The 27,387-nt window shown below is 39.8% G+C and overlaps 1 protein-coding gene across 1 annotated transcript in view; it reads left to right on the top strand.

The window, feature by feature from the left end:
• LOC149235739 (Tetratricopeptide repeat (TPR)-like superfamily protein) overlaps positions 1-27,387 on the top strand; it is a 448,879-nt gene that overhangs the window by 191,125 nt on the left and 230,367 nt on the right. Inside the window, exons 10-11 of the mRNA XM_089372185.1 lie at positions 13,045-13,142; positions 13,352-13,397. Coding sequence (XP_089228311.1) covers positions 13,045-13,142; positions 13,352-13,397 — 144 coding nt within the window. The remainder of the gene's footprint in view (positions 1-13,044; positions 13,143-13,351; positions 13,398-27,387) is intronic.

Consider the following 27,387-nt stretch of genomic DNA (forward strand, 5'->3'; position numbering starts at 1 on the left):
ACCCGGAACTCAAGAGTAAAAGCATCTTTAATTTTTTTTTTCCAAACACGTATCTTTCCATCGATGAATGCCACCTTGTAGCCTTTGTCTTCCATTTCCGAAATGGACACGAGGTTCTTTTTGAGATTAGGTACATATAAGACTTCTTGCAAGTGGATCATGTTACCCTGATTCAATTGAAGGGTAACATTCCCTACACCCTTTACAGGATAGGTGGCATTGTCTCCAAGAATAATTTCCAAGTTTGTCTCCTGTATCAAATTAGAGAGAGCTTCCTTGTAACCAGTAAAGTGCCTTGAAGAACCACTATCAATAAGCCAATTTCCCAACAAGTTCGGAGGAGAGGTAGTGGAGAGGACCAATATAAGATAACACTCATCGTGCTTATTGTTAACAACATTTGATTCATACCTGGAGTTCCTTGCTTTCTTGAAGGGTTGACCATTTCCTTGATTTTCCGCATTCCTCTTTCCTTGCCATTGAACCTGCCATTCCTTTGATTGTTGTTGTTGAAGTTGCCCCTGGAGTGATTGTGATCATTATCATGTGATGTGTCCTTTCTATTTGGACACTCCCTTGTATAGTGGTCAAATTTATTGCAAACAAAGCATCTTCCCTTCCTTCCACCCTTTGATTCGGGCTTTCCTTTGAAATGACCTTTAGACCCATAATTATTTCTCCTTTTGGCATGAGAGGAGAAGGCAGTGGGGTTGCCTTTGTTTGAAGGCATTTCTTGCTTCGCCATCCTTGTCTCTTCTTGAATGCATCTCGACATCAATTCTTCAAACCCCGAAATTCGATCATTATTGAGAATAGTGGTTCTAAATATATACCATTCGGATGGGAGCCCTCCAAGGGTAGTGATAGTTAGTTCCCTGTCAGGAATGACTTCTCTAATCGATAGAAGATCATTCTTGATCTCAGTGATCCTTAGGAAGTAGGATTGAATATCCTCGTCCTTCCCTTCTTAATATCCTTCAAATTATTTTTGAGGAACAAAACTTGATTTGCATCACTAACCTTAAACAAGCTTACCAATCCGTCGTAGATCTCCTTGGAGGTGTTCAACTTAGAAATGTAGGCCACCAGACTCTTGTCAATTGAATCTCAGATAATCTTCTTCTCTTTGACTTCAACCTTAGTGTACTTGTTCTTTGTAGCAGTGAGTGCATTTGGTGGAGGCTCCGGGATTTTACCCCTCACATAGTCCAACACTTCTTGTTCTTCCAATGTCAGATCAAGAGACATCTTCCATCCGTGATAGTCAGACTTCTCATGGAGTTTGTCTTTGGCCGGGATGTGGGATGAGGAACCCATTGAGCCTTTTGTCCTTTCCAACTGTCTTCGGTGATTGCTCTTTCACTCTTGCTTGGGCTTTGTCTTCACCTCAGCTCTGATACGATGTTAATTTATGGTATGTTCTATGCTTAGCAATTTACTTCAAATTTTCTTATTAACCCAATATCAATTTCGAGATAGCAATCACATAAGCATGATAGTAAAATGCAGATAGAACATAAATGTAAACAACAGAAGACAAGCCAAGATAAGAGGGCACAAGATGTGGCACCAGCCAGGGACAAACCCCAATGCAGGGAAACCCTTGATCAATTCTTCTTATATTCTTCAATAATTCAGGAGAGAGAGAGATAGTACAATTATACAAATCTGTAATTTTATGACAGCAACAGCAAAACCCTAACTAGCAAAGTCAAGGCTGGTCAAACAGGTCAGATTTGACCTCAAGTCAACCTCAGTCAACTCGGCCTCCAATAGCAAGAATAGGCAGCCCAAAACAGTCTGAAATGATCAGTGAAACTGCAGTCAATGTTGGGACAGATCTGCGGTCAACCTTTGACAGTGAACGCTGGTCAAAGTGTGGTCAAAACAGGTCAAGGAAGCTGTCCCGAAATGCGGGCTGCCTAGGAGAGGCTGCCCAACCCAATCCGTAGTCAAATAAGCCTCCACGCTGGTCAATGCTATCCAATCTGCCCACCTGCAACTCGGTCAACCCAAGTCAACGCTGCCCTAACTAGAATCTGCGTCCTCCTTTTAGCCACACGTGTGAGAGAGATATGCTCCTCTAATGCGTAGGAGAGAGAGAGAAGAATGTGAGATGAGATGAGTGAGTTTATGCCACAAGGACTCCTTTTATATGCCACGTTGAGGATAAGCTGGAGGTGTAAAACACTATTTTTGCTTCCTGGCCGACCTTGATAAATTGTCAAGAATACAAATAAATTCATATCTCCATGAATACACATCGAATTCGGATGATCATTAGATCAACCCTACATCTCTTAGAGAGAGGAATCCAAGAAAAATATCAGCTGCCATAAATAAGGTGACCCACATGGAGTTTGGCCCTAGTTGCCAATTTTAACAGATATTATTAGGCCTGCCATCACTAGATTTGCAACTCATTTTTGACATTGCAATCTATGCTTTCCCAACATAGAAACTTGCAAAAGATGTTTTCTAGTGATGAATGGAATGAAAGCCAGTGGTCTCACAAACAAGATGACAAATATTTGAAAAAGAAAGTTAGTGAAGAAATATTTTGGAAAAAGGCAACATAGATTGTGAAGGTTGCTGAGCCATAGGTTAAGGTGTTGCGGTTGGTGGATGGGCAAAGATTGGCTATGGGCGTCATTTATGAGGCTACGAGTCAAGCAAAGGAGCAAATAAAGACATCATACAAGGATAGAGTGGCTAAGTATGGGCCCATTTGGGCAATCATTGATGAAAGATGGAGCAATCAACTCCATCGCCCTATACATGCAGCTGGATATGTTGTGAACCCAAGGTATCATTATAAATCTCTAGATGTAGGAGCTTTGGGTGGGGAGGTTAGAGATCGATTGATTGCCTGCATTGATCGCATGATCCCTATGGAGAGTGATCAACTGGAGATACACTGACAAATCACTTGTTTTAACAAAGCCACAGGTACCTTTGGCAATAACCTAGCAAAGATTGCAAGGGAAAGTTGGATATAATTTGTTGAGCTAACTCATTACACTACTATGTTTTTTGCAGCCAATCCTCATAGAACTTTAACTGATAGCCAAATTGTTGTCATGTGGATCGAGTTTAGATCATACGTCTTAATAGGGAGGCTTTTGGTTCCCAGGAGATTCCAAGGATAGGTGAGGGAACCTACTTGCATTTTGGTTCTCATACCATTTTCCTTTCCCTTGGAGACTACCCTTTGAGGCTGTGCTAGATTTCTTGCTGTCCTCTAGGATTTACTTGTAGAATTGTCTTCCTTCAATTTTTTTGGAACCTTCCATTGAAGCTACTTCAGTCCTTGGGGCTAGGAGAAATTGAAATTGAATTTGGGCATATCTTCCTATTATTGATCAGTGGTTGTCATTGATGTCAACCCAAGGGGCACTAGGGGTTACCCCGATATTGCATGGGCATTTTGACTTGACAACTTGCTCTATTCTGAGTCAAGTTTCTTCTAGATGGATTCTACTCGTTGAGATGTTTCCGTTGATTTATGGCACACCAAGTAATTCTTCACGGTTTGAGAGATATTCATGTTTGAAGTTAGTAACCCCAGTTAGTGGGCTAAAACCCTATGGGGTTGTGGCATGGCACTCATAATTGGTTGTGGTCATTGAATTGTCAATAATTAATAAATTTTTTTTGCTCCTAAAATCCCTCCAACGTTCATTTGTTGAGGACCCTCTCAATTCAAGACATTCATATAAATAATGACCCTCATATCCTCCTCTAGTAGGGATTTTGTGGCTTCAAACAGGTCATCGTGGCATTTTCGCTATAACTTTTTTTTTGTGAAGCTTCAAAAGTTGAAATTAAAACCCATTTGAGCCGAAATCTTGATGAACCTCGTGACCGAATTTCAGATCTTGGTTCGCTATATTTTCGGAGATATGATCTGAGGAAGTTAGGGTTTTTATAGGCTCCCAAATTCCATGTCAAGCAGGTGACATTGGGAAAATTGTCATAACTTTCTCTCTGAACATTGGATTCAAATTTTGTAAATAGTCACAAAAAGAGGACAGACTGCAGTTTGTTGAGTAGCGTTTTCGGGGCCGAAGGTCGCAACAATGACACGTGGCACTTCATACAAGTTCACTCTACTCAATCAGTCTATAATCAGGTCATCCTGGGAGATTGGGCATAAACCTTTCTTGAAGAATCCAATCTTGATCAGAGCTGTGGGGTTGGAAAGAAGACTCAGAAGGCTACCACAGGATGAAATTTTTGACCCTGGAGATTCGAAATTACATAGATACAACAGATTCAATATTGAGCTCCTAGAAGGCAAGAAAAATCATGCATTCAAGCATCACTGCAGTAAGGACCACACATCAACAGTCAAGTGTAAGTCTCCTACAACAAGGTATGTATGATTAGTGTTTACATTTGAAATACGAGTATCATCTCTAACATATGTTTATCTCTATGTCTCTATATGTCATAGTTAGTTTTGATACCACATTTCGGATGTCCTATTCTTGATACTACACATTTGATGCTACATATTCTTGGTGCTACACGAAGTCTGCTAAATCTATATGATGTTGTAAGTTCATGTTACTTGTCTTGTCATAGTTGATAGAATGGTCTCTGTTGTTGTACTTAGAACTTGATCCATCGCAAGTCTAGGGTCTATCATCAGTTTTTTTGTATATATCTTTAGGTCAGTTTTGGATATAGTCTTGCATAGAGTCCAGGGCTATATCAAGAGTGGGAGTCTTTGTCTACTGTTGCAACAAGTCAACAACAAAAGTGATAAGCACACTTCAGGTATGCATTGTAATTTTAATTTGTATTTATTCATTACTATGCACTTACATGTGTTTTGCAGGCAGAGGTAAGTTGAAGGGTATTTTGTTTTGTTTTGGGATTGGTTTCGTCGGGCAAATTTTGCATGTAGGTAAAAGAAGATTCAAGTACAACTTCAAGCAAGAATTCAAGAGCAGAATTATCAAATCAAAGGAAGCATTACAGCGGGACATCCTTTGAAGACATAACCATCCGGATATTGTGAAGAAGTGTGTTTTAGCAGCTACAACCGCCCTCCAAAATTTTGCCTTAGTCTGTTTTGGAGCCTCCCTACCAACCTTACACAACACTTTGTCTTGCTTTGTCAAGTACTCAAGGTTCAAGTGTTTTCCTCGCACAAAGACAGCCTGTTGATCACAGTTGATCCATTCCCCTGATAGGTTGTTCACTCGGACTTGGTCTAGCTGCAGGCTAAGCAGCTTCCCTTTGAAAATTGCGCATTTCTGGAGGGCAACCAGCCTTCCCTCCAGGAATTGCACAATCCTCTTTGATAGCCCGTTGGGCTCCAGATTGCGCAATCCTGCCAGCCAACCCTCCCAGCAAGATGTGCGCAAATTTTCCCAGCAGCAGGCTGTGCACCCCAGGATTTGCGCAAATCTGGGCAGCAGTCAGCTGCTCTGCCCAGAAATTGCGCAAATCTCTTGGGCAACCAGCTAGCTTCTAGCCATAAATGCACATTTTTCTCCAGTAGTCGAGCAGTCTCTTGCATGTGCAGCTGAGTTGACCGGTTCCCTCCAGGACTGAGCAAAACAGACTTGCATGCATGGGCTACTTCTCCCAAGGCAACATGCAAAGGCATCCCTTGTTTCAGGGATCTATGTTTAGCAGTTGGAGGTTACATGCAAGGAGCAATTCCGAAACCTCCCACCAAGTGTCGCTTCCCCTAGATTCGTGGCATGCGCATCACAACCTTGATGTTATCAAAACTCATCAACCGGACGCTGTAGAGCTCATTCCTCACATCAACCTTGCAACTCTAACATTCCACATCACATCTAGGAGCAGTCGGCACTTTGAGCTCAACTGTTTTGGGGTAAGCCTGCTTCCCATGCCTTGTGTTGCATTTCTGTCATTTTTTCTGTTTTCGCTTAAGGGTACTGTTTGCTTGATTTCTTTGAACGCTTGCTGTCGTTTACATATATACTAGCTTGTCCTAGCTCTGTTTCGGTTTTCGTTACTATCTCACTGCTATCGCATGCATGAAACTGTTTTGCACGGACGTTCGCCCAACCGACGAACTGCCTCACCCACATTTATGTTGATTTGTTTGTTGAATCTTTCATTCATGTTTTGCATGCACTGTCAATCACTTCTGCTGTCACTTAGTGTCGCCATGCATTCACTGACTTGCTTTCAGTCGCCTGTCGGCAAGTCGAGCCAACCTTGGCCTGGGTTTTGCCTTCACCAAGGCTGCATTGCGCAATCTGGGAAAGGAAGGCTCACCTTCCTCTCCAGATTTGCGCATTCTTGCCGGGCACTAGCCTCGAAGACTGTTTTGCACATTTCTGGAGGACAGTGGCTGCTTGGCCCAAGAAATTCCGCAGATCTGTCCCTAGGCCAACTGTCCTTCCTAGCTGGAATTGCGCATTGCGCAATCCTAGCAGTTAGCAGCCAGACCGGACTGTGCATTGCGCAGTTCCAGCAGTGAGCTAGTCTCCCAGTAGCCCAGACTGTGCCTTGAGCAGTGTTGGCAGTCGGTCTCCCGACCTCCCAGCCGAAATTGTGCAACCTTCATGATCATTCACCCAAGTATGTTGCAAGTCAGTTTTCATGTTCATTTTGGTTTTCGACTGACAGATTGCTTGCTATGAGTGTTGCCATGTCTCCAGGTATCGCAAGTGTTCATCTACCTCTTAGTAGTACAAGTACAATGGTTTCCAGAGAGCAGAGACAAGGACACCGTTCAGAGCACGCTTGGGGATGCAGTCGATCAAGTGTCTATGAGCTTGCCTACTCACGAAGACATCAAGTTGTTCGTAGACAAGGACATCAAACATCAGCATCATAGCGAGCAACATCATGAATAGCAGCTGAAGGCAGCATACCGAATGCAGTGAACGGAGCGAATGCAAGAGGAAGGTTGTTAACAACACAGAGGCGGAACAAAGTTGCAAGATCAAGCAGATCCACTGATAATGAAAGCAACTTTGGAGATTCAGGCTATGAAGTGATGACGCGACATGAAGATCGCGCGAAGGCAGAAGATGGAACAAAGAAGGAGTTGCATGTGCTGAAGCAACAACTGAGGAAGAACATGAAGCTGTACAGACAGACGATGAGTTACAACAGGAACAGGGACAGCAGTGGGTGCAACATGCATCCACGGATGAAACTGCGCCCGTACAAGTTAACAATCCATCCCAATAGCTGACACAGAGCTTTGGTGAGCAGTGTTGTTGATCGCCTGCAAGAGATTCAATAGCATGCATGTTGTTGAGCACACGCATGCAATCCAACCCATTCAACACGCTCATTAAGACGAAGACAAGAAGCAAGTCCAACTGGGGCTGAAGATGTACTTTGGCAAGTTGATGAGCATGACCACCAACACACACTTGAAGTTCAGCATAGGCACTATGCATCAGTGTGTTGCTGGTTCAACCGTACCCAAGAAGACCATGTGCATGTTAACAAACGAGTTGGATGAAGGGGCCTGTTGTCGTGCAGATTGACACGACAACGCTCAGACCGGGGGCTGTCACTCTGATCCCCGATCCCTCCGTTTAAGCCTGTCTCCCGCGGCTAAGGGGGGTAGACCCTATAAAATGACGAAGACCAACTGTCGACCAGTTGGTTGGGAGACACGATATGATAAGCACTAGATGGATTTGGAAGCTAAAAGACCAGTGCCTTATGGAGTAAATTTTTTAATCGATTAATTATGAGATGCTGCAGGAATATAAACCATGAGAAGCAATCATTTATCATGAAAGAACTTAACTTTTGTCAGATATAATATAACCATAAAGGCTCAATAAGCTCAGCAACCTTAAAAGAGTAAATGCCTTAAGCAACCACCAGAGATCACCTATATGCAGTGAATCTTTAAATGATCATTCATGTACAGATAATGAACATTTATTCCACATCAGTAACTTTGAGTTTCAAAATGATAATTTCCTGAAAACAACTGGATCTGGCAAAAATAAAATTTCCACAATTTTTTTTTTTTTTTTTTATATTTTTTTTAATTTTTTTTTTTTTTTTTATATATATAAAACAAAATAAAATTTTAAAACTAAACAAAAGAACCTAAAACTAAACTAGACTAAAACAAAATTCAGAATTTAAAATTTAAATCTAAAAGTTAATATATATATATATACACATAACGTAAATCAAAAATAAAAATAAAAAATGAAATTTAATGAGCCAAATCGCATTTCCCCTTTTTTTTATTTTAACTCTTTATAAAGCTAAAACAAGCAAAAGTAAAAAACCTACGTTAAACAAATGAAAGGTCGAAAATTTTATCTGAAAACTGATATCCTAAAATTAAAAAAAATAAATAAACGTATGCCGTAAAGCAAGGGTTCGAGCTGCAGTTTCGAACGAAAGATCCAACCACGTAAAAATAAAAAAAAATCGAGCGATCACAACGACAGCAACATAGCCCTGAGAGAAAAACCGATGAGTAAATGAGAGAAATCGACGGCGATTGGAAAAAGAAATCGATTTAAGTTTGCAAATATATGCGAAGACAGCGGAAATGGCAACAGTGCGAAACTTACCTGTTACCGGCGTGAATAAAGCTCGATGCCCACGCAAATGTCTTTAGGAAAATAGGAATACGGTAGGCTGAGAAAAATCTTCACGAAATTGACGGGTTTTGCAGATTAAATTAGATGTCACCTTTTCAGTTTGATAGCCAACGGCTGAAGACGCAGGGGTGAAAGATTCACGTTTCTCACGCTGTTTGCAAGGTTTTGACAGCAGCCAGGCGCCACAGTTCTCTTACCTGGAGCGGAATATCTCACGCAGGAAAGGTTTCAAGCAGCCGATATCTGAAGCGCTTTGCCAGGAGCAATGAAGGTGATTTCGAGCCGCATGCCACCGCCTTTTTACCTGCCTTTGGGTTTCGATACCTGAGGATGCTGCGTTGAAATGTTTCGATTTACCTGGCGTTTGCTTATGCCACTGTCTTGAAACACGTAGCCTCCTGCACTCGGCAAGGATTTGAAAAAAGATGAAGGCCCGAAATTGCTCTTTTGGCTATAGTTTTGCGATCATGGGTTTTGAATAGTAAAACGTATCTTCAATGGTGGCTGAATATTGCTGGTCAGTTGAGGGCCTTCAGCAACCATGCAGAAAACTTGGATGGAAAATGTATTTTGTGACTGCGGCTCTGAAAAATAATTTATATCTGAAACCCTTAAATGACTGAGATAGGAACCCTGCAAAATTTTCTTTTTCCAGCTCTTATCTGTAACCTGCAAGATAGAAAAATAAAAGCCCGCAGATATATGGAAAATTTTAAAGTAAAACCCTTCAAAATTAACCTAGAATCACAAAATTTACAGCTCTAGGATAGCCAGATTTAACAATAATTGCAGTGACGTTTTCGAAATATCAGAAAACTTGAATTCTGCTGTAAACAGAAATAAAATCTCTCATGCAAAATAGGAAATAAACTTTAAATGATTAACCTAGGGCCAAAATCAGCTGGGCTCTGCAAAGAAGAGCCTGTGGGAGTCGGCTGGTTCAGCCTAGAACTTCCCCAAACGCCCACAAATATTCTCCAATAAAGGTTTTTTCTGCACAGCTCAAGCAACCATCAGTAAAGAGAGCAAGAATGCTGCTAGATCTCAGAAAGTAATGGAGATACCTGCCATTACTTCAGAAACCCTAACAACACTCAAACCCTAGCAAGTGAACAAGATACCTGTGCTCACAATACTCTAAAAAAAAAGAAGCTATTATTAATGGCTGAAAAATGAAATATGCAGAAAATTAAACATCTCACAGCACTTCCAGAGAGTAACACCAGCAAGATTTGGACCCCAAAGTCTTCTTTTATTAACCAGAAACCAGATTACAAGAGAGCTTTTTCAGTACAAGACTCACAGATCGGATGATCTGAAATGACCCCTAGCACCCTATTTAAAGGAAATGATCCCAACGGCTAGTTCGAGTGATCCATGTCGAAATGATCTCGACCGTCGATGAGGATCAAGACATCTCTTAATCTCATCCGTCGATTTATTAAAAAATGATATTTTGCATGCATTCACAAAAAATATTATTATTTTATTATTTAGGGTTTTTGCTTTATTTTTTAATTTTTTTTTTTTATAAATTTTTTATTTATTTCATTTTTTAATTTTTAATTTTTATTTATTTTATTATTTTTCTTAAATGGATCATCGAACTAAGCCTTTGGAAACATCACCTAGGACCTAGGACTTAGGACTCATGAGGGGACTAAAACATTTTTCAACCCTCAAGACACATTACATCATGACTTTTACAACTTACAACTTAAGGGGACAAACCCACTTTAACATAGACCCTCATAAACCACCCAGTTCTGCGACACAACTATAATCTAGCAGATTAACACACTAGGATTCTCCTAAAGTTCTAATAACAAAATGCATCCCGGCTTTGGGGTCAGGTTGAAGGAAAACTCTGCCGATCGTAGATCGGTGAGACGAAAAACCTTCCGGGACGTAGATTATCATTAGAAAGTTAGGTCCACCTAGGCAATTTACATACATGACTCAGATCTGCTAAGATTATTTACAATTCATACATGCAGACTGGGTTTACAACATAAATCGATCAAGCTGTTGATGACTGCGGGATGGCACGGACATGTCGATCAGGTGCTACCCCTTTCTGCCAAGAAAAGGGGGTGTACTGCATGGGTAGTTGACCAGTAGTGGTCAACAGGGCCAAACCAATGCACCTGTTGTAACGGAGGCAAGAGTTCGCTTCGGCAAGATGTCACGATGAGGGGCATGCACACCATCACGGATCACCAAGCTTGGCATCAACTCACCAACTTCACCATCACAAGCATGTCAAAGAGTTGGTCTCATCACAGTGGACCGAGTGTCAGTTATGTCTTGCAAGGCTTGCTCAAGCCATGTTGTCTCACATGAGTAGATGTGCATTGTAATGTCGAGTCATGTCAAGTGTAAGTCAAATGTCAATGGTTGGATGTAACAATCATAGAGTAGGTGAAGAGTCATGAGGGTAGTTGAACTGTGACAAAGGGGAATGTCAAGAGTCACCCCACCCTTTGCTATAAATAGTCCCTCAGAGTCATAACTCATTGTAAGGGCTTTTCGTCAGCTAAGCTTCTACTAAAACTATCTTGAAGAAGACTTGGACAATATTGTAACGCACCTTGGCTTCTCCACTGCACGGAGCTAGTACATCTCTTTGGGGAGCAGGTGGATGTGGCTGTAATATTCCATTGTTGGGGTTAGCAGGTTTACATGGATGTATTGTATGATTGTGACTTACACTTCTTTATATAATAAGGGCCAACACATTTTCATGCATATGTTATTGTAGTTGGACTGCTCCGGTTTCTTTAATGATATATGTTGTTTAACTTACGTACTTGTGTATGAACTGATTCACATGCAATTATATGAATCTTGTTGTTAATGCGGTCACCGTCCCTGTCGACTGCTTTGCTGGACATCAGACAGATCTTTCAATTGAACCTTGTCATAACAACCGTCGCACTCGTCTCGGACTGATCCGTGAGTGCTGTACGTGTTATCTTTCCTTGTATGATGTGACTGCCGCATCCGAGTGGATTGCTCCGCCGGAAGCTGTGCATGTCCTTTGTGTTGTGTGTTCTTAGCCGAGTTGGGACTGATCCCTTTCAACCTAGAACTCACCTTCACCTCCTACCCCTTCGAAGTGTTGGAACCTGTCATACACCTTCTTTGACTCACTGCATCAATCACATCCTTGTTGCTGACAGAGTTATTCTACTTGCCTCTGTGCGACATCGCAGTCAAGGCATTACCTTACGACCCACTGCTAGGACTCCTACACCAAATGGTTTGAGGTCTAATTGGGACTTCTTACCGGGGAGATCCCCTTGACATGTTGGCGAGTCTAGCAGCGTCAACAAAGTGTCAAGGCCAAGAGTCATCATTGTAAAGTTATAAAAGAGTCATTTGTAAAAGTGTCATCATTGGAAGAGTCATTATTGTAAAAGAGTCAATCTGCCTAGAGTCGAAAAGACATTATTGGGAGGTATAGGAGTCTCTGTTGGGATGATGTCATGGTTGGGTTGCAGGTTATAGTGTGATTGGGTGTTCGGTCAAAATCATTGTAAATGATATTGTATCGTGGATTGTTGTCCCTGGTACGAGAATCCACAGTCTTGTCTCATTTCAGTCATTATAGGGTGGCAGGGAGGTGCTAGGTTGGTGCATGAAGTCGTCTACAGGTTGGAGCCTGTGAACTCTTTAGGGTGGTAGGTGGGTCTTAGGATGTCGGGGCATACATTCAGTTGACTACTGAAGAAACCAGGGCATTGGGGCATCCTTCCAGTGGGAGTCAGTGAAGAATGCTTTTCTAGAATTCTAGGAAGTTGTTGCTTTCATTTCAGTTGGGGCTGAAGATTAACGAATTTATTACAAGTCAATGGTTTTTGACTTGGAGGGGGTTTTCCACCTAAAATTCTTGTGTCTACTGTGTTCTTTTATTTATTGTTATTACTGCATAAACATTAATAATAATTGAAGATTAATTAATGCTCTGAAAAGATTTAAAAGTGCTAATTGCTAAGGAATACTGATTCATCCCCCCCAGTATTTCCAACACCTATCTGGTAAGGCCCTTGTTTTTCATTCTTTAGCAGAAAACATAAATGACTAATGTATTTATTAGATTCGTTAAGAGTAACTTTTTTGCCACAATTGTAGGTTGTTTACATAATGTGTGGGTCACTGAAGCATGTATCTTTGTTTTGACGATAATTTGTAATAAAACTTTTGGCTTTGCTTTTTTGTTCTTTTGTCATTAGAATGACATAGTTTATGTTCTAGTGAAAAGAAAAATATTTTTGTTTATTATTTGGTTATCTTTGCATGCCTAGAATTTGATGTCGGAAGCTCTTTCTTTTTGTTAATATCCTTTGTTGATTTTGGAATAATTCTCTAGGTATTTTAGATTGAACAAAACCATTTGCATGATGTTTCTATGCACAGCCGAGGAATACAACTTTGTGGTGTTTCTATTTTTTTCCTGTAGGGTTGGGATTCATTGAATACTGTAGCTGCTGCAGAGCAGTTGGCAATCACTGTTCAAGCACTTGGGAACTTGAATGAGGCACAAGAACTTTTAGAGAGGCAAGTTTTTTTTTATTTTTTTAATTTAAATTAATACATGTGCTATTTAAGATATTATAGGTTATTCCTATCGTATCAATAACGTTTCTAGAACTATGTTGTCTTTCCTGATCTTTTTCATTGGTGCCCATCTTTATATGTTGTATCTATGCTTTATGTTTGATTCTTTATTTTTCTTCAATTGAAAATGAACTTGTTGTTGCTGGCAGGTGTCTTCAGGTTCGACGAGATCTTCTACAAAAGAATGATATCCAGGTTGATTAGTTTTTATAGTTGAATGTTTGCCTAGTTTAGATTCTATTCTGTGAACTAATTAGAAAATTTAAGTGACTGTTGGGCTTTAATTATGAGTTTTCTTGAGGTGTCTAACAAAATGTGGCATTTTATTAGGGAAAATCTACATTTTTAGATAAAACTATTGCTGAAATATTTTTCTACTAGACATATCCAACTTGTCTCTCAGAGAATCTCCCTATTGCCCCTCATATAGCATGATGATTATTACATTAAGACCTTACCCAAGCTTCCTGTGCTTGGAGGATAATGGCTTAGAAGTCATATTTTTGTGGTTTTCAATGCACATTGTTCATGGATTCCTTCATGGTGCTGTAGCTCAGCACAGTGCATGCTTGATTAACCCCTAGCACCTTCCTGGAAGAGATTCCCATCAACTAAAGGTTTTGCTAAGTATTATAGTTATGTATTGCTCCTTGTTGTAGTGCATGCGTAGCTTTGCATAATTGGCATGAAATCCCAAAGTTAATGGCATATTATTTTGAATTATTGTTTCATCATTTGATTGATAACACCTACTGGAAGTGCTCCCTCACTCTAGGGCACATATTTGTTAGAACTCCATGCCCTAGGTGACTAATATTCTGCTGAATATAATTAACACTGAAATTAAATCTCATACCATAGCATCAATCACACAATAGCTAGAAATTAAATAGCAGAAGCATTAAAATTAATTTTACACTGAGAGAGGTAATTATTCCTGCAAATCGGCTTTTCATGCCTTCAAAAAATTTACAACGAAACCTTCACACACTGCCCAAAAAACAGCACTGCATGGTTATCAAAAATCACCTTGAACTTGAGCTTTTACAAGTTATTTGAGAGGTACAGCTGCTGGAAAAAACAGCAAGTGGTTTTCTGCTTGCTGCTGGAAATGACTTTCCTTGCTGCTTGTTCTCTCCCCCTCTCTATTGCTTAACTTGCTCAAATGTGTGAGAAAGCCTCTACCTTGGCAATTATAGGACTTTCTCTTTTGGAATATAATCCATGGTTGTATAGGACTCAGTTGCTAAATAATAAATATATGACTTTCACTTTTTCACTAAAGTGAATTACAAAATAGAATTGTTTTTCTGAAAATATAATCACATTTTGAATATATTATTTTTCTTTCTTCAAAAATATCTGAGTACTTCTCACATGTTCACATTGAACATGTGCAGAATTTTTTGCCCAAGCTATAATTTTCAACGCTCCCTCTTAGCGTGGAAGGAATTCTACACTAATCCAAGTTTTCCTTTGAATGCCTCAAACTTCCCTTATGCCAGGGGATTGTTCGTAATATCAACTACTTGCTGATCTGTGGGAATATGTTGGAGCTCCACTGCTCCTTCCAAACCTTGTCTCATATGAGGAGATATTTGATATTAATATGCATGAAACACTGGATTCTCATCGAGTTTGATACAACTCTGATTATAACAGTAAATGGCTGTAGGCTCCAACCCCTAATCAGACAATGCTAAAAGTAATTTGCAAAGACAGATGGCCTCACGACTAGTAGTACTAGCTACCATGCATTCTGTTTCTCCTAGGCCATTTGTTGAGAATATATTATTTTTCTTTCTTAAAAAATATCGAAGTACTTCTCACATGTTCACATTGAACATGTTCAGAATTTTTTGTCCAAGCTATAATTCTCAACACTCCCTCTTAGCGTGGAAGGAATTCTACACTAATCCAAGTTTCCTTTGAATGACTCAAACTTCCCTTCTGCCAGGGGATTGGTCAGAATATCGACTACTTGCTGGTCTGTGGGAATATGTTGGAGCTTCACTGCTCCCTTCCAAACCTTGTCTCATATGAGGAGATATTTGATATTAATATGCATGAAACACTAGATTCTCATTGAGTTTGATACAACTTTGATTATAAAAGTAAATGACTGTAGGCTCCAACCCTTAATCAAACAATCCTAAAAGTAATTTGCAAAGCCAGATGGCCTCACGACTAGTAGTACTAGCTACCATGTATTCTGTTTCTCCCAAGCCATTTGTCTTCGAAGTTTTCTTTTTTCTAAACCTTGATATTGTCATTTTGCTCAAGCTGAAGCAACAACCTGAGGTGGTCTTTGTGTCTTGTATACCGCCTTTCCAATCTGAGTTTAAGTAACCCTGCAACTTCACTTAAGCATCTAAGATACCTCATACCATACTCCACTGTGTTATTTAATTACCTTAGCACCTGTTTTTCTGCTACCGAATGCTCTTGCCTTGACTCCACCATGAACTGACTCAAGGTGTTCACTGCAAAACATATATCTAGCCTTGTGTTGATCAAATACATCAAGGAACCTATTTGCTGCCAGTACATCTTAGGATCCACTAACCTTGAATCTGAAGTTGTCTCCTCATTTAGATTGGTGATCGTGGGTGTGGCCATAGGTTTGCAATCCCCCATTTGAAATCTATTTAGTACCTAAATTGCATACTTACCCTACACATTGAAAATATCCCATGGTCCTTTTGCCAAACCTCCAACCCCAAGAAGTAATGCATGAAGCTGATGTCCTTCATCTTGAAATTATTTGCCATGTCTTCTTTGCAACTATAAAAAACAAGTCCTTTACATATAACCAATGTTCCACGAGGACGCGCCCCCCATGGTGGGTTGCACACACCTCATGCACCCCACACACTTGGGACGGGGGGACATCTAGGGAAACATTTCCCTATGGCCCCCTGTTGGAGAGACATAGGGGGACGTTTCCCTAGTGTGGTGGATGCGCCTCCCCAAAAAGGGTGCTTCGCCCCCCCTCAGAAAGGGCTAGGCGTCCCCCCATAATTTTGCTTGAAAACAATAATTTATGAGTGGGAAAGCTTAATATTCAACCCTAGGGCCCTACTAATGCTATTAACTCCCTCTTACAATGGAGAATAAGAGGTCCACTACTGGTCAAAATTAAATCATCTAACATATGGTACTTGTTAACCACATGTCAACTACTCCATAATTGTACTTTTTTTGGCGAATGGATTTCAATCATGTTTGAGCACTCAGATGATCCACAGATTCATCATTATCAGCCATATGTACACTGGAGTTTTGTAAATCCATTCTGCATTTTGTGATGTAAATGATCCTAGTAAGATAAATGTATGTAACAACCTAGGTGAGTTTAACTTTTTGATGATGATTTCTATCATAGGAGGTTTTTTGTCTCGCCGATTCATGTGTGTTTCTAAACACGAATGATCGGCAGAGTTTTTCCCTCCAACCTCACCCCAAAGCTAGGGTGGATTTTGTCGTCAGGATTTTAAATGAGTCATAGTGTTATTTATCGAGTCTCTGTAAAAGTGATTTGGGAATAATTCCAACTATTTGGTTAGATTATTTTATTACAAGTCACTTAGTCTACTAGATCATATTTTGTGTTGCACAAATGGGTAAATGTTGAGGGTCTATAACGAATGGATGTTTCCCCTTCATTGGTTAGGAATGTAATATTTCATGTAAATAATATTTTAGCTATAATGCTAAAGTATTAGAGGGTTGAAAAAATTAATAATCCCCTCATGAGTCAATTAATTAAATTTTCTGGCTAAAATAAATTAAAATGCTAAAGCCAAAAATTTAATTAATTTAGGTCTTAGGAAAAATTAAATCCTCCAACATTTAAAATTCGTGGGTTTTAAAGTTTTTAATTTTTGGAGGTCCACGACTAAGCGAATATTGAAAATTTCATGATATTTTGGAACGTTGGGCCATAGTAGTTAAGTCAAAGTCAACTTTTTGAGACAATTAACTCAAAATAATAATTCTGTGTTAATTAAAAAGAAATTAAAAGTGAAATTCGAATTTCCTCAAAAAGTAACTTTATTTCAATGGTGATGATTAAAAGATCATCTCATCTTCATCAACGGTTGAGATTGCTTTGACGGGGATCAAACCAACTAACCGTTGGAGATTTTTTCTATAAATGAGAGGCCTCTCTCCATTTTTTGGATCCGATTTCTAAATCGTGTACTTTCTCTAAGAAAACTCTTGTAACTTTTTTATAGTTAATAAAATACAAAGACTTGGGGTTTCAGACTGTGGTGTTCCTCTTTCAGATTTATGTCGTAATATTGTTCTTAATACTCTGCTGTTTTTATTTGTATTTGGTGGATAATAGCCTTTGAGGATTGATCTGTAACAAGTATTTTGCACAGATTTTTGGGTTTTTAAAATGTCATTTTGATTTGATAGAATTAGCATGTTATATACCTAGGGGGGATAATATGGAGTACAAAGGGAGGTACCCAAGGGAATAATGTAATAATGGGATGGGCCATAGTAATAAATAAGGTGGTTAACCCGTATCATGTAAGGGACCACAAGTTGTTAGTAATAATGTAATGGGCCCATGGTATTAGTTCGATGGTATGAGGGAACCATGGTAATGATCCATGGTATTGTATGTATGAGGCCTATATAGAGGCTAGAGATTCCACATGGAGGGATGTCAAGGATTATTGTATGAATAAGCATATGGCTTGTGGAGTGTTCTCCTTCCTTAAGGAGTGAATGTATGGTGTTGCCCTACCTTAAGGGTTTTGATCAATAAAGTGAAGCATTTCTATGATCTATTCAGATCTTGTTATTCGGTTATTATTTGCAGTTATTGGGTATATTGGTATCATTTTCATATATTTTCATATTAGATCTATAACAAGTGGTATCAGAGCTATAACAAGTGGTATCAGAGCACTTTCTTGGGCAAAAGTGGAGAATTTTTTTTTTTTTTTTTGCAGGATTTCAGGGGCGGCGAGTTTGCAGATCAGATCTGTACGTGTTGGTGCAAGATCTGCAAAATCTAATTGCAGATCTGGATTCTATGTGAAAAAATACCCGATTTCAAAAAAAAAATCGGTCGAATCGGAGTCCGGATGAAGGAGATATCGCTGATTTAAAAATCAGTGGGGTTGCAGACAATTTTTCGGGGCAGCGAGTTTGCGGCGCAGATCTGGACGTCCTAGTGCAAGATCTGCAAAATCTAATTGCAGATCTGGATTCTTGGTGAAAAAATACCCAATTTCAAAAAAAAAATAGTCGAATTGGAGTCCGGATGAGGGAGATATCGCTGATTTAAAATCAGCGCTTTTTTGCAGAAATTTTGATGACGACGGGAGAGTTGCAGCGCAGATCTAAAATTCCAGTGCCTGGATCGGGATTTCTATCACATGGGCAGATGTAGAATGGTTGTTCCATTTCCAAAAACAGGTCATAATAGGGATTCTGAGCAATATTGACTAAACTGTGACATTTTAAATTTTCGCCAGGTTTTTTGTGATGGCGGGCCTAGATCAGAGTTTGAGGGAATTGTATAAATTTGATGGCTCTCATCCAGTCAAATGGCTAGCACAAATGGAGAAATATTTCAAATTGAATTACGTCTATGATGATGAGACTCAGCTGAGTATGGCACTAGTGGCAAGGGCATTAACGTTGCTATGGAAGGCCCTTAACTTGGGACCACATTGACCGTAAATCTAATCTTGTGGATAAGCTCACACAGACAGACACAACCTAGCAAAGATTTTATTCTTACAGGAAAGAAGGAAACCAAGAAACCTAAAGGGTTATTTTTTGCTGGTATCTCCTTATTGCAGGTTCATGGATTGATTTAGAAGGAGAAGATCATTGTTTCTATAAATCCTAGTTGCAAGCATAATTTTATCAATGTTAATTTGGCAAAAAAATTGCAAGTTCCAGCAAAACACATTGAACACACAGAGGTGGATGATGAGGATGTTCAAGTGTATAAGGATTTGAAGATTTCTATGGATAAGTATGTGTTGCATGGTGATTTTTATACTTTAGAGATGGATAATATGGATGTTGTTTTGGAATATCTTTGGATGGAATCAGTGGGTACTATCAATATTAATGTGTAGAAGAAATTCCTGAAGCTCTGGTATAAAAAGAAAAAAATTACATTACAGGATATTTCCATCAATAAACAGGTAGAGCAGGGTTGCAGGAATCGCCCCCCCCCCGCCGGATCCAAACCCAGAATCGCGGTTCGGAGCGAAGCGTCCCGGAATCCTTGCTGGAAGCGCGATTCTCATTTTTAGGTGGCGCGGATCCTGGCAAAAAAAACGATTCCGGGCGTAATTTCTGTTATTAGCCATTCATAAGTAGGGAGGGGCAATATACATTCGGATCCGTCCTTTAGTTGATGTTTAAAGTGTGCTTTCAATGGTGCTGCTTTTATTAATACGCAGTCGTGATATTCTCCGTGGGAATAGAACGGATTACAATTTCAAACAGATTATATTTCCTTTTTGCCCCCTGTAACTCGAAGGTGTAATTGTTGTTATGGTCTATCTTTGTGACAAGCGATATTCTGTTTCTGATGATGTACTAGATCAAGTATCAAGTGTTATCTGAAGGTTATGCTGTAGAGGTTCAGTTTGACGCGGCAAAACAATATTTCAATGGCGTCCAATGATATATTTGCCATTGAACATTCAATTTCTGAACGGTCTCAGAACCCGTTTCTCTGGTGCCTGAAAGCCCTTGGGGTATAATTCATATTTTCGTTTCGTTAATGGGACGTGGGAAAGAAATTACGCGTGGCCCAATTACGTAGAGCTTAGGGCCTTTTCATAAGACTGTAGAGCTTAGGGCCTTTTAATACGTGGAAAAACAATATATCACGATTATATTTATATTTTCATATAATCTTAATGCTTTTGAAAGTAATAAAATAAATAAATTTTTATGATATATCTATATATATAATAAATTTTTTATTTTATATATATATATATATATATATATATATATATATATATATATTCGAGTACAAAAATAAATATATTTAACAATTATTTATTTATTATATTACATAAATAAATTATGAATATATTTAATAATTCTTTATTTATTATCATGTCAAAACATAATCATTTTTAATATTTTAAATGGAGAAGAAGTGAGTAACATGTTGCAAAGTATATAATACCATTTAAATTTATGATCCAGATTCTAGAACAAAGTTTTTGGAATAATAGCGCCATATTAATAGAACAAAGTTTTGGAATCATGGATGCTATATCTATCTTGATTTATGCAAAAATATGCATGTTTTCATGTCTTCTACAATTAATTTGGTATTTGGGATGTTTGTTTTGAGTATAAATGCAAAAAAATATAAAAATATATATATATATATATAGCAGACGCTTCCGCGGACGCTTCGCTTCCTAGATTTTTGGAAAATGACGCTTCCGCGCTCCGCGCTTCCGCTTCGCGCTTCCGCTTCGCTCCCGCTTCGTGCAACATTGAGGTAGAGTCCACAGAGGTTGACACAGAAGATGTTCCAGGGACTGACATATCAGATGATGAGCAGTTGATGATCGACAATCAAACACAAATAGAGGCTGAAGCAAAAAAGGTTACAGGTGCTGATACATCAGATGAGGGCTCAGTGGTTGAAGTAATATTGGAAGATAAAACACCACAACAAGCACCACCCAACATGCACCAGATAAAAGTCAGGGTGAATTAAAGAAAAAGACATCGTGGGTTAAAACTTCAACATATCATCACCCACATCATCCCGCAAGAAAACAACCAACAACATGGCAACCGATTAGCCACAAGGACAACAACCCCTGCATGACAAATAGCGAGGAGCGAAGATCCACCTACTACACATCAACACAGAAGAGCTGCCACAGTCAACTTCCATCTCAAGCGAGTAAGGCACCAGCGAGATCGAGGGTTCACCTTTCTCTTGGATGGCTAGATGCACGTGCATGGTACCAGTGGACTACTCTTTTGAGTAGATCTTATTATTTGTGTTCTTCCCATGTTCCGGGGATGAAACATGCTAAGGGGGGTGGAATGTTATATACCTAGGGGGGATAATATGGGGTACAAAGGGAGGTACCCAAGATAATAATGTAATAATGGGATGGGCCATAGTAATAAATAAGGTGGTTAACCCATATCATGTAAGGGACCACAAGTAGTTAGTAATAATGTAATGGCCCCATGGTATTAGTTCGATGGTATGAGGGAACCATGGTAATGACCCATGGTATTGTATGTATGAGGTCTATATAGAGGCTAGAGACTCCACATGGAGAGGTGTCAAGAAATATTGTATGAACAGGCATATGGCTTGTGGAGGCATATTTATAAATTTGTGCAAAATTGTGTAAATCTGGCTAATAGAGAGCTTTGATCTGCAGATCTGCTAGATCTGTAGAATATTATTGTAAATTTGTAAATATCAAATTTTTAATTCATTGGGGTTTTGGGTATTTCATATTTTTGTATATACATGCTTTGGGGTTTTTATCTTTTATTTTTGTTGGAACAGATCTGAAGATTGCAAATGATTTTTGTGGATTCCAAAGAGAGATCTAAGCCATGAAGGGCATCTCCATTTTGTTTGCAGGTTGAAGAGAAATTGCAAGAAGATCGTGGGCGAATTGTTTAGGGCCTTGAGGGCCTGCACTGGCCACCTCTAGCCTCCTTCTTGGACTCCCTTTCATTATCAGCCTCCCTTCTTCATTCTCGGCCTCCTCCTCTTTTGGCCCCTCCTTCTTCCTAGGTTTGCCTTCTCTCCCTCCATCCCCTCTTCTCCCTCTCCCTTCTTGGCCTGCTCATTCCCTCACCCTTGGCCCTTCTCCCTTTCACCCTCCGCCCTCATCTCTCTTTCCTCGCAGCCCCTTCCTCTCAATTTCCCCCCTCACCTACTCTCAACCTCCTCCATTCTCGACCTCCCTCTCTCATTCTTGGCCTTCCCTTTCAGCCTTACGCCTCCCCTCTCCTCCATTCTCAGCCTTCCTCTCTCATTCTTGACCTTCCCTTTCAGCCTTACGACCTCTCCTCTCCTCCATTCTCGGCCTTCCCTCCTTCACCAAAATTTCCCCACTAATTGTTCCTAAATTTTTCCTAAAAATTCCTTTAAAAATTTTAACAACTTTTTAAACAAAATTTTTTCCAAAACTTTTCTGAATTTGACATTTGGAATTGGAGGATATTTAGAGATACGAGCAGCATATCTCCAAGTAGCTTCAAGCCCCTAAGCGCTGACTGGTGCAAATGTTGATTCCTGGTAGCATCGTATGTGCTCTAAGTCTCAAAATTTGTAAGGAGGCTTAGACACATGCATTCTCCAATACCCAGAAATCGTTTTGGGAAATTACACCCGGAGACAGTTTTATTAAAATAATTAATTATTTTGAATGGGACCCTAAGTCTAAACTTAGGAAATTAAAATAATTAATGGGTATTAATCTAAACTGTCGTTGAAACTTTTAGAAGAAGACGAAGATCAAGTCAATGTGATCCTAGCCATTGATTAGGATCTAATCTGGGCCGTCGATTGATCAACTAGAGGATTATAAGAGAAGGCTTGATGGGAACTTGGAGAACAAACACAGAGAGAGTTCAGAAGATCGAATTTCTGAAGTAGAGCAGCTGCCGGAGAGAAATTCGAAGTGAGATTTTTGCAGTGGGGCAGAGATAGTATTCGGAAGAGGGAAGTTTTTCTGGGCCGGGAGCACAAGGCAGAGAGAGGCTGACGATAGTCCACACAAAGCTGATGCAGTGATTGTGCAAAGCCTAGAGGGAGATCGAATTCCTATTGAGGAAATTGAGTTTCACAAGCCGAGAACCGGGGTGTGAGATTGAGAGACTGGAAATCGAAATTTCTGGGCAGCAGAGGATCCAGAAGAAGAGCAGCGCAATCCTCAGTAGGGGTGACGCAGAAACTACGTAGGGTTGACGAGTTCTGTGTAGAGGCTGATGCAGAGCTTCTTTCTAACGAGATTAGGGTCAGATTCTTCTAGTGACAGGGTGAGATTATCTCACTATTTGTTTTGTCTAGTTTCTCTCTGTGTTGGATAGCCAGTTGGGCATCCAACGAATTGTACTCAAAATTTACTACTGCATAGTAATAAAACCCTCAGAACTGCTACACCGGTTTTCTCACATTGGGTTTTTTTGGGGACATTTGTCCAAAAATAACAATGTCATTCTGTTGTATCTATTTCTTGTTCAGTTTCTTGTTTCTTCTTATAAATTTGGATGGTGTAGGTTGCAGTGTATTAGTTTCGATATTTACTGTAGAAAACAGTAAGTAACTTGATTCAGAAATTAACAAGTAGGAGAAACTTAATCAGGTGCGGCAGTAGGTGATGTCGGTTTTAGGAATTTTCACATGTTATTAGAGTTGCAGGTGAAGCAAGAAGAGAAAAGCCGAAAGATCTAGCGCCGAAGGAAGAAGGGAAGTCGAAGTGCTGCATAGGCAACAATTAGAATCCCTTGAGGGTTTGCGCAGTCCAGGCCAGGATGGCTAGACTTTCATGGTAAATCTCTCTGAGTGAGTTGACAGAGAGGTAAGATTTCTAGATCGAAATCTGTCAACGGCAGAGGCAACAATGCAATAGAAGCTTCAACGAAGAGGGGTTTTCCTGGTGGGAGGCAATTTTTTGTAGGCAGTTGCTGGGCAGAGAAACGTCAAAGGGAAGAGAGAGACACAGTTGAGGGAATTCTTACTCAGAGGACTTCCAACCAAGGAGTCCAAATTCTCACTAGCTGAGCAGCTGTAGAGGGGCATATCTACAAGCTCTAGAAGGGAGTGCGTAGGCCAGTCCAGTGCTATGCAGAGGAGAGAGGAGGCTATTCGACATTTTTGTTTGGTAGAGATGGCAGCCAGTGGACTGAGAGATCAGGATAAGTTGGATGGGGCATCCAACTATGTGATCTGGAAGGCAAGGATGTCATGCCTTCTGGATGAGCATTTTCTCAAAGTCTATGTCGACAGCGTGGTAGCTGAGCCCACAGATCCAGATCAACTCAACAAGTACAAGGGAGAAATGGCGAAGACAAAAAGAATGATGCTCGACGGAGTGAAGGATCATATAATCTGTCACATAACTGGCAGAAATACTGCCAAGGAGATTGGGGATGCTTTGTCGACGCTATATCAGGGATCTTCCGAGCAATAGAAGATGTACTTGGAGCAAAGTATGAGATCTACACAGATGGAGAAGGGGGAATGCATTGATCCGTTCCTCATGAAGCTTCAAGAGACCTGAGATGAATTAGCAGTTGTGGGGTCAACACCTCAAGGTTCCGAGATGGTAAGACTGGCCCTGAATTCAGTATCTGAGGAGTGACAAGTCTTTGTCTAGAGCATCCTGGGTAGGGCGACTTTGCCAAACTGGGATGAGATGTGGGCATCTCTTAAGCAAGAGGAGCTGAGGGACTTGGTCAGGTGTAAACTTGACGGGAGCAGTAGCAGCGGGTCGAAGCCCAAGGAGGAGGAAGAGAATGCAACCCTCGCATCCAAGGGGCAACAGGAACAATAGAAGATTAGTTGTGTAGATTTTACATTTTACATCGCTAGTATAAGTATTGTTTTCGCATTATGGTCATCATTTTTCTGAGCCTTAAGTTAAACAACATAGGTCAGAATAATTCATATTTTAGGCCCTCATTTAACTAAAATTAATCTAGTCCCTGCATTTCACATAGCTCTCGGTTTTGCATTTGCATATAAGAAAATCGAATCATTTATCAACAGTTTCCCATCCTTTACTTGGACTCTATTTCCTCGCAAGATGGTTGGCTCCAGAAGGCATTGGTATCATTTTCCTCAAATAAAATTGAATCCTTCAAAATCTTGCGCAATCTAAACAAGTATTGGTTGCTTAGCTATGTCTCCCTAACTGGTTGGTTCCCAACTAGTTTTCATTTATCCCATTTCTATAGGGTCTACCCCCCTTAGTCTGCTTTTGGGAGATAACTCAAACAGAGTGATTGGGAGTCAGTGTGACAACCCTTGATTTGAGTCGTTGTTGTGGGGCCTAGATATTCTATGCGACAACAATACCAAAATCAAAGACATACCTTGGAATGTCTTAAAGTAAAGATTTGGATCAACATTACTTCTAGTAAAACCAAGCTTCATGAAGAAGCTATCAATGTGGGCATACCAAGCTCTTGGAGCTTGCTTCAAGTCATAGAGGGCTTTCTTTAATCTATAGACATGAGTTTTCTGGTCATCTACTTCAAAACCTTGTGGTTGCTCCACAAATACTTCTTCCTTGAGGTAGCCATTCAGAAAAATAGTCTTCACATCCATTTGATGAAGAGACCATCCTTGGGCACGCAGCTAGAGCCACAATGGATAGGATGGTTGTATAACGGGCAACTGGTGCAAAGATCTCATCATAGTCTATTCCCTCTTTTTGAGAGAAATATCTGGCCACAAATCTATCATTAACACCATGTTTAATTTTATACAACCATTTGGAAGACACAACATATTTACCTTGAGGCCTTGGAACCACTTCCCATACATCTCAGGTTCTTCAACCATTGCATCATTCGACACTTGAGCCTTAACAACTTCTTCAAAAGTGCATGGTTCAACTTGAATAATGTTGCGCATGGCTACAACATATCCTTGGAACTGACATGTTTTCTTGCTTTCTCTGAAAGTTCCTTTGGGAGTTGCATGTTTACCAACATCTTGAAGGGTGTTAGGAAGCCATAAAGGTCTCCTTTTAGCAGGAGGATCAAATGGAGGAGGATCCAAAGGATCCATGGGCTCCATGGGTTCATCAACAGGGTCAACTTCAGGGTCAAGATTTTCTTGTATCTCAAAAGCATCATCTTGACTATCAACATTAGCAAGAGGAAGAGGAGTGTCTCTTGCCTTTCCAAGAGTTGCATCTTCATCAAATGTTACATCTCTGCTAAACTCTATATTTCTTTGTCTTGGTACATATATTCTGTAAGCTTTAGAATTCTCACAATAACCAACAAACATACCTTTCTTACCTGAAGCTTCTAGCTTGTTCCTCTTCTCTTTTGGGACATGGAAGTAGACAGGGCAACCAAAGATCCTCAGGTGCCCAACTTCGGGCTTTTCACCAGTGAAGACTTCTTCAGGAGTCTTGTTGTTTAGAGCACGGTGAGGAGATCTATTTTGAACATAGACAACTGTGTTCGCAACTTCTCCCCATAGAAACTTTGGCAGTTTCTGATCATGCAACATAGCTTTGACTGCTTCCATGATAGTTCTATTCTTTCTCTCGGCCACACCATTTTGTTCATGGTTATATGGAATGGTGGTCTCTTTTCTGATTCCAGCTTCTTTGCAGAAGTCAATGAAATCATTGGAAGTGAACTCTCCTCCATTGTCAGATTTGAAGATTTTGATTTGCTTTCCAGTTTGTTTTTCTACTAGAGCTTTGTAATTTTTAAACATTTGAAATGTTTGAATTTTATTTTGCAGAAAATAAATCCATGTCTTGCGAGAAAAATCATCCACAAAGATTATATAATACAAGTAACCACCAAGAGAAGTTATAGGCATTGGTCCACATAAATCAGAATGTACAAGATGCAATACTTGGCTGGTTTTGCTTTTGCTTGAAGGGAATGGTCCCTTCACTTGCTTCCCACTAGTGCACCCTTGACAAACTCCATCATGATCAGATCTAATCTCCAACATTCTAGAAATCATCTTTCTCACATGAGGTAATGCTTTATAGTGCAAATGAGCGAATCTTTGTTGCCAAAGTTCACTTTGATGATTGTTGTCTTAGATCAATGCATGAATAGGTCTTCCACTGACTTTATATAGACCTTCACATCTGGATTCCATAGTGAAGGTATATCTCATGCTGGATCTCATCAGCCAAGTGAGAACTTTACCATTTATAAAAGCAACCTTCATTCCTTTATCTTCTAAAGTAGAAATATAAAGATTTTTTTTTTTTAGACCAAGTACATACAAAACTTGTTGAAGAGATAAGGTTTTACCATGATCTAGATGGAAGGAAACAAAACTAGATCCCTTTATAGGATATGTAGAGTTGTCTCCAAGAGTGATTTTCAAATCGGTCTCCCTCTCAACCAGATTAGAGAGCACTTCTTTATAGCCAGTGAAGTGCCTTGAGGCACCACTATCAACCAACTAGCTGTCACAAGA

Source organism: Pinus tabuliformis, chromosome 8, assembly GCF_031772625.1.
Source record: "Pinus tabuliformis cultivar Carrire ecotype Pingquan chromosome 8, CPIR1, whole genome shotgun sequence".
Lineage (NCBI taxonomy): Eukaryota > Viridiplantae > Streptophyta > Pinopsida > Pinales > Pinaceae > Pinus > Pinus tabuliformis.